At 29.3% G+C, this 9,017-nt stretch overlaps 1 protein-coding gene across 1 annotated transcript; it reads left to right on the plus strand.

The window, feature by feature from the left end:
- Nucleotides 1–3,845: 3,845 nt before the first annotated feature.
- Nucleotides 3,846–6,686, plus strand: LOC132727543 (uncharacterized). The gene is made up of 4 exons (XM_060713082.1): nucleotides 3,846–4,289; nucleotides 4,646–4,743; nucleotides 5,787–5,876; nucleotides 6,085–6,686. The coding sequence occupies exons 1-4, from the start codon at nucleotides 4,123–4,125 to the stop codon at nucleotides 6,126–6,128; spliced, it is 399 nt and encodes a 132-aa protein (XP_060569065.1). The 5' UTR covers nucleotides 3,846–4,122; the 3' UTR covers nucleotides 6,129–6,686.
- The last annotated feature ends 2,331 nt before the right edge of the window (nucleotides 6,687–9,017 follow it).

Genomic DNA, 9,017 nt, shown 5'->3' on the forward strand with positions numbered 1-9,017 from the left:
TTCGTGCAAACTTAACTATAGTTGAAACAGTCTGTGTACAGTATATATGCATTCCGTATAAGTTTGCACCAACTTGTTAAATAGGGCTAAATATAGCTACATTTAAAACAAAATGAGGAGTTAATAGAAAATATCACAGCATTTATAATCTTTACAATAAATGATACATAACTTTCCTACCTGATTGATAATTATAAAGCAATATTTTTGGGAAAAAGGTGCAATCCGAGCCTAGCTGTCTTGCATTGATATTTTCCACAACCTTACCTACTGCATTACGCTGAGAGTTGGTAAATTTGTTGATAATTTAATTTATATAGCTAGCCTGTTTGAAGATAATAAACACAATATGATAGCTGTTTTACACCTGGATGGTGGACTTGACCACCTCGTCACTTAATTATCATACTAAACGCACAGTACTTGTGCGCACGTGAAACATATTGCGTTGATACGTAAATGTTTCATGTGCGCACGTAATAGTCGCATTCGCATGTATTAACAAAAATATTTCCTATGTTATTTTATGCAATTGTCACATATGATACGTATATTTTATTATCTGAATTTGATTTCATACTATCAGATTAATGCTATAGGCAAGGGAGGATATTTTTATTTTTATTTCGTGAGAATTATCACTTTATTTTTAGAGATGACACACTGTAAGAGATTCTATTGTCAACTTACCTAGTTAAACAGTCTTGACAATAAAAAAATAATAATCTACACAAATTGTATATTGAAGGTATTCATTCGTTGCTGAGATAGTTTTTGAAACAATTGAAATTGAAACAAAATGATAATCAAAATTTGTTAAGATTAACGTTTTAATATAATTGAGAAGTATAGCTGGGTATTCCGCTTTTTACTTAACTGGATTATCATTGTGCAAACACGGATCTACATCTGAGTAAAAAATATCTGTACTTTTTAAGCCTTTTTTCAAACGAATTTACTCCTACTAACGATGCTAATATACATCGTAAAACGATCAAAAAGATTAATGTCAGCACTTTTTCCAAATACAATGTTATTTTGTATTAATATATTTTTAATCAATAAAACACTCTTTACATAGAACAAAGATACCATTATCATTTATATTACAGGTGTGAAATAAATATATTCGTAAAGGTTTTATAACAAAAACATATAACTTATCATCCGTCATAGATTAATCATTTCATTTAATTCCTGTGTAAATGATTGCTTATAAATGACATCTTTATCCTAATAATATAAAATAATTTTGAAATTTGCGTTAGAAAAAAAATGTATAAATGTATACGTTTAAAAAATGCTTGTGTATAGCCTTTTTGAAAGTTGTGATAACTATTTCCTGACACTATTTAAACATGATTTTTAAACTATCTTTTTCAGATACACACATGCCGAAGAAGATTGTAATATCTGAAGATAACATTTCCTACGTCACGAAATAGACAACGTCACACTGGTCTACGTAACATTCCTATTGATGATTGATATATTTAAGTGCTTTTAAGAACTGTGTTTGAATGACGAATTTCTGTGAATACGGATTTTTAATTTTAATGATTATTATTTAACTTTCTGTAATGATCAATTTGTGCTATGGACTCATTTTCCTAAAATAATATGTAAATGTTAACACGAACAAATGATATGAATATCTTTCAAAATATTTTATGGGTGTAATACAAGTGGCTCATAAAAATCATTGTTAAGATAAATAGAATCGAACTTCAAGTTGGTATAGTTTGTTCTAGATTTAAACAACATGCATTCATACGGCTTGAAAATGTCGAAACATGTTATGAAAATATCGAAACATGTACATGTATAACTCAATCTCTAAAGAAAATATCGCAGTGCGGATTTTCTCCACTGTGATACGTATTTCATGACTCTGTATCGCATCATACCGGTATATAGCCGTTTCATTGCAACGCTACATGAATTTTGTGCCCCCGGAATAAGGCTTGCAACAATATATGACTGTTGTAGCGAAGACATGTTTATTTTGTTTAATATATGTATACATATTGAATATATGTTTATGAAATAATAAATATTTAAGAGTGACTCGATTTGGTTTTTACTTTATTATTTGAAATACTCCATTTGTGAAGATAAAGTTCTTAAGCATATGACTTTACAGTTTCCATTCAAAATGTGTAATAAAAACATGTTCTGTTGTACAAGTCTGCATTTCGGTCCTGTATACGTGTCACTTATATGTAAATGCATGCTTTTGATATAATCTGTATCTTCTTTTATCAAGAAAATACAGTTCCAACTTCTGTATTCCCTGTGGATAACTAAAAAATGCAATTCCGTATATCCCCTGTATATATTAAAAATACGATTCCGTATATCCCTGTATATATGTAGAAAATACGATTCCGTATTTCTTCTGTATATATAGAAAATACGATTCCGTATATCATCTGTATATGTGGAAAATACGAGTCCGTATATCCTCTGTATATGTAGAATATACGGTTCCGTATATCCTCTGTATACGTAGAAAATACGAGTCCGTATATCCTCTGTATATGTAGAAAATACGGCCCCGTATATCCTTGGTATATTTATAGTATACTAGGGATAGCAACCTTAATATAGTCCGTATACGGGATTTTTTTCTCCGTATACTTCAAAAGTACGAACAAATATACGTACATGTATATGGGGCAAATACGGAATTCCGTATATGCCTGATGCATATACGGACTTCCCGTATACCCGGTGTTCCCTATACGGACTCGTATACTTGGTCCGTATATTCGACGAATACATCCCGTACACGCCCGTATATGTCAAAAATACGGGACCGTATATTCCCGTATATCAGTATATTTTTCGCAGTGTGCAATTAATGGAATCACTACAGACCTCTAGAAAAAAATAATATAAACCTCTATGAGACACACCAATGATAAATTCAGTTGGAACTCTGAATAACATACTATTGATATAGTTTTTCTGGAATAAATGTATTTCAAAAAAATAACTTAACACTAGAAAGGTAGGTGGCATTTTAACAACTCGTTTTTTATAACATTTTAAGTTTTAGAAAATATTGTATGTTTCTCAAATTAATATGTTTACAGAGTTTTTTTTCGTTATGTGTGATAATTATAAATTGGAAAAAGAATTATCAATGTATTTTTATTTAAAATCATCCAATATAAAACAGATATAAAAATTATAGAATTTCATTTATTTTCATTGACCTTTTGATAAGCATTTATTTTTCCATTAGTGTGTTTCCTATGTATATCCAATTAAGAACTATCAATGATTTATTTCTTCTATTACATTTATCCAATGTACATTAGATATAGAATTATCAATAATATAATGTTGTCATTTATATCTATCTTATAATAATATAGTATAGAATTATTGTTTAAAATGTAAAATAAAATATCATTTTACTATAACACACTGTAATTTCGTTGCAGATTGCCTGCAACCAACTTAGACTGTATCAGATTTTATAGCTTGTCGGTTTTAATGTGTCTAAAAAAGATGTTATCAATCCTCCTTATTGCCCATTACATAGTTTTACTGATTTCTATACTTAAATAATTTAATAGAGATTCTAACAGAATGTCAGCATTCACACAGACTAGAGAAATATGTGTCATAGAACGGCACCCTCTACTAAAATATCATTTATTATTATCAACTAGAAAACAATCTTCCGTTGATTAAGCTTAGAAATATGTTGCAATTAAATTAATACTTTTTTGTTTCTAAATTAAAAAACACATCCATCTGACTTATCTGTAATGAATGAATATGTACATATAATATATGATTTCTCTTACAGGTGAAGTGGTTACTCTAAAAACAATATATTGAGATGTTGTCTATGATAGCCCTTTTAAAATTCCATCAGAGACATGTTACCTGGATAGTATATAAATATGTGTTCGTAATGAATACATTACATTTAGAAGAAAAATAATAGAATATAGATTTATGTCAAATATATTTTACCTGGAATGTCAAACATAACAGATAAAAGTTAGCCAAGTTACTTAGAAATAGTTAACTCACCGACCATAACATCGACTTTGAAAAACTTTCTAAGAGGGAAACAAAAAGTGTAAAACTCCGTATCAAGGAATGGGCAGGTCAATAAACATCGTAATTTCAACTATTGTATTGGCTGTCAATGGAATTGTGTTGAGAGCTGACGGTTTTGTATTGAGTGAAAAGGATAACAGTGCTGAGTTGTCTAACACGGATTATTCAAAGGATACCATGATTGCAGACTTTAACAAACCTCCGACGTAAGTTAATTATTTTAACTATGATATAATTGATACTTACTTAGACAAATTATCGGTAGTATGAATTCAATGTTTATTTTGTTTGTTTTTTGTTGTTGTTTTTTTGTCGTTTTTTTTGTTTTGTTGTTTTTTGTTTTTGTTGATGTGGTTTTTGTTTTAAAGAACATCATTTAGAAAAAACAGCGCATAGTAATTAAGATAATGTACTATTGCTTTAAATTAATATTAAGACATGACGAAAACAACAATAAAGCTTTGGATACTATTGATCAATTGTTTAAAAGTAGGAAAGAAATTCAAAATTCAAAAGGTTAAACAAACCTTTTATAACTGACAACTTCATTGTTTGATTTCAGATCAATCCGGCACTTTGCTAGACACGGTTTATGTAATAGTTACGAGGGAAAACGAAATATGTATGCTGCTATGAAAACGAAGCTGTGTAATATAAGCTGTAAGTTAAAGAAATTGACTGTTTGACATATAAGGGATATGTTTTAAATAACACCAGCATCCATCCACTCGAAAAATATATTAAATCATTAGTTTCATTGAATACCACATCTTTAATAGTGTTGAAGCTAAATGTTTACCTAGAGGTATTAGAATAAATTATTTCCTAATTCGCTCGCGCTCAAACGGAAATAAATCATTTATCCCTTAGTCTACAGAAACTAAGAAAATATAACACAAACACATATGTAGAATCAGTCATTCACATTGCATTTATTCTATTTAACATTTTATATTTAAACATAAATATAATATATCGAAACATAACACATAATCGTTTGACTCTAAATATTCAGTACATACATAACTATAATAATGAATCTGAAAATGCTCAAAGTATGAAATTCTGTAACAAATATATCTTATAATTTAATTAATTAATTAATTCAAATTGATAAGAGAAAAATTACCCAAATAATAAGAAACACTGTACAATTTAATTATCAATCTAACTAATCTAAAAAATGTTTCTTATAAAACTGAAATGAATATGATTGGGCGGGGGAGGGGGGATCAAACTTGTAAACGTGATTGACTATGCAATGCAATGTGAAGACCTCGAATGATTAACTTTAGCGAACCGCTAACTTATATATCAACTAAGCACGTAAATTTCGTGCAAATAACAACATGTAGAAACAAGGATAAATACATTTATTTTATTAAGTCTAGATTTGTAATAACTAATTAGTTCTACCACATATGTTTATAGGCCCACCTTGTTTGTATTACAATGGCAAACGATTGGACATTCACATTTCATAGTACTTTTTTATATTGTGATGACATTCATATATAGAATTTGAAGTAAATTATTCTAATGACATTGATATTGACATAAAGACTGACGGTAAGATAATTTCCTTTTATTTATTGCACATGATAATAATTTTAAAGTCTCAGTAGAAATGACTTAGTTAAAGAAAACAATAAGAATATATTAAAATTGTATTTATTATTATGTTATATTATTTTTCATTTTAGTATCAATGATACAAAGTGTAGTGCTGGATTTATGTAGACGGAAGAATCATATGCTGGACAAATGGGTAGAAGAATTATTTGACATTGATGGTATTGTCATTTTGTAGTTTCATATGATATGATGAATACGTCATACTATTCCTTCAAGACATTCACAATAAAATAATATGATGTATGGTTAAATTTTCAATAAAGCTAAACAAAAAGGAATGAATCTAGTTAGCGTCGTCTTGTAAATATTGAGTAAAACCTGCATATATATTTTATATAAATGCTTTACATTGATTTTTTGCTTCAGGCAATGGATACATCTCCCATTTTGAGAAACATTTCTACCATTGAAATTATCAAACGAGTGATAAAAAAGTTGACGTACCACAAGTAAACAGTTCAGACCCAGAGGAGAGACACTGGTGAATCGTCGTTATCTTAAATGATACTCTTAATATTTCATATTTACCACTAAATATGTAAAAAATAACTTAAAATCGTCCAATTGATACAAATATATCAACAATATACTATATTTAGCGAATGCTTTTATAGGATGACATAAAAAGCGATAAATGAAACAAATATAAATTGATAAATAATTATTTGAACGGAAAACATATTTACAGTTACTTCGTTTTGAGTATACATGTGTTTACTTGAATTATCTTTTGCCTGTGGTGTCAGTATGATTGCAAAAGCAGTCACACGAAGAAAATATACATTCCAAATGGACTCTTTATTTTAGATCGAGCATCCATTATAGATGTTGTTTAACCGAGTGAACTTTTACATTCACAAACTTATTTCAAACAATGTAGAAACAAATATGAGCGATATGTGATACATTCCTTTCTGACGTTTTATCAATGTTTTTAATCGTAGGATGTGCTGTGAATTTAGGCTTTATTAAATGGGCAATTTTATTTACAGTGTGTGTATATTGTACCTCAAATACCGATCCAGTATTATACATATTGTTTTTTGGATATTCTTTACAATCATCTTTTGTACGTGTGAACTTAGAAATTAAATGTTTAAGTACACTGAATTATGTTGTTGCTGTTTAATAATAGGAAATTCATAATTGTGTTTGTTCACTTAAACATATAACACCTTATCATTGAAACATTAAAACGTTTATATTATTCTGATAGAGCTAATATAAATAAAATTGCAATGACTTCCTTTTTATATTATCATCTTACTTATCATTGCTATTAAGTAATATATATATTTGTATAGAATCAATTACGCAATAATAACTAAATTCGTTCTTAAGAAAAAAGAATTATATTCTAATTTTCAATCAAGTTTATTTTACATCGTTGAATTTTATCGTTATATTTTTCCTTGTAACAATTTCTTAGATTTCTCATTGAAAACAAGTCACTCCTTATTCATATCACTAATCACTTTATCAACAATTTCATTATTTAACGATGAAATACACATTTACATAGTATATGAAGTAAATGTAAAACTGTATGTTGCAAATGTTACAAATATTACATGTCTAACAAGGCAAGCGCTATAAATGATCACTAATTTAAGGTTGATATCTATTCTTGGCATTACTGTTACTTAAGTTACAAGGATTCAAAAAGAACTGAAACTATAGGCATATTTACTACAGCTGTTATTAAATGTAACAAGCCCTAGAAATGTACAAGTATCAGAATACGTAGGAACAAGGTTCTTACATACTTGAGTTACGCTAGTGGAAAAACATGGCCTACAGTACCTTGCAAATTTTCTCCAACTCTAAAAGATCATATATCTAGCTAGATTTTGGTCAGAGTGTGATGCATATTTGACAGTGCTCATAAAACGACAATACAAAGCACTGTTATGGCTGAGTATGAATTACCTTCTTTACCATAAGTACGACCTTTGACAACCGCGTCAGGATATCAGTTCATACATCAGTTCTTACGTTTGTAAGAAAGAAGTTCATATCCCAGCAAGGACTGAATCACTTCGAGTGCTTTGCATCTTTCTACAACGAGGTTAAAGGTTCGTAAGATCATAACACATCGTGGATGAATGGTTCCTGGAATTTGTTTTGTGAAAAAGTTTTGATTTAAAAAAAAACGAGATGGTTTCCGATTAATAACCGATATGAAGTTAATCCATCATCATATATGATGACTTTCACAAGGGTTGTGTTGTTTTGAGTGCGCGCTACCTCCAAACAATGTGTACAACCTCTGACAACTGCGTCATAAAATCGATTGTTTGGCTTAGTGGTATAGAGCTTGTCGCAAAACCTTGTCAGAGGAATGTTGATAGTTATATTACCAGTCATTGTAGGGTCTTTTCTATTGAATTTGCATATTGCTGTTAACAATCAGACAATGCTCATAAGGACATATGACGTAATACTAAAAAAACATGGTAGTCAATTTTCACGTGGCATTTGCGTTTTACTACTAAATCTTAAATTAGGAATTGTTTTAGCAGTTGTTTCTTCCTAAAATCAAAATGTGATGTCACTGATATCCACTATATTCACTATTTTGTAGAGGTACTAATTGCAAAACGAACACATTTTGGAAATTTTCTCGTGATTATCATATTATTTCATATTTGTTTTTATCTCAACACGAACAAATGTTTTTAAAAAGGTTTTAAAGATTGAATAAAGTGAAATTTGGTGTTGGAGTGTGAGAAAATAACTCCTGTCATTATCTCTCATGAACAGAGTAAATCAAAACTAGTCTGCAATTTTCTGCATTTTACTATTGTTGTCATAAAACTATGGAGACTTTTTCCTTGTTTTTATCCTTACAACATCAGTTTTTAAAAGCTGTGTGGTAGGTTTAAATCTGTCGATGTTCCATAATTTAAAAGTCCATAATATCAAATGGTGTGTTTTTCTAAAGCCGGTGCTAACGGAGGGAGGTAGCTTGCAATTCCCACTTCTGTCTATAAACAGGCTCAGTCAAACCGAGTCTGCCACTTTCTAATTGTGCTAGTTTAGACGTCCATAAGGGATTCTGTTTAAATTTTCTCTGTTTTCGTGTTGTGAAATCACTTTTGATGTATTCATTTTATTGTAGATATATTGTAAACATGTCGAAATATCGTTTACTTTGATTTAAAATAACGACATAAAATATTTTGTCTCAGATAAACAAGAAGCATTTTCAATATAGCAAAACCATTAAAACCACTTATCTCAATGATTCAGTTTCCGATATCCATCTGTATAAAAAGCAAAAACATGTGATACATCAA

This window comes from Ruditapes philippinarum, unplaced genomic scaffold, assembly GCF_026571515.1.
Source record: "Ruditapes philippinarum isolate M1 unplaced genomic scaffold, ASM2657151v2 ctg12277_1_1_1_1, whole genome shotgun sequence".
Taxonomy (NCBI): domain Eukaryota; kingdom Metazoa; phylum Mollusca; class Bivalvia; order Venerida; family Veneridae; genus Ruditapes; species Ruditapes philippinarum.

What these genes read in the sequence shown, in the direction of transcription:
- LOC132727543 (XM_060713082.1), top strand. Translation starts at nt 4,123, where the DNA reads ATGGGCAGGTCAATAAACATCGTAATTTCAACTATTGTATTGGCTGTC. An exon ending in GACTTTAACAAACCTCCGAC is followed by an intron (nt 4,290 to 4,645) that starts GTAAGTTAATTA and finishes GTTTGATTTCAG; the next exon opens with ATCAATCCGGCACTTTGCTA. An exon ending in AGAATTATTTGACATTGATG is followed by an intron (nt 5,877 to 6,084) that starts GTATTGTCATTT and finishes TTTTTGCTTCAG; the next exon opens with GCAATGGATACATCTCCCAT.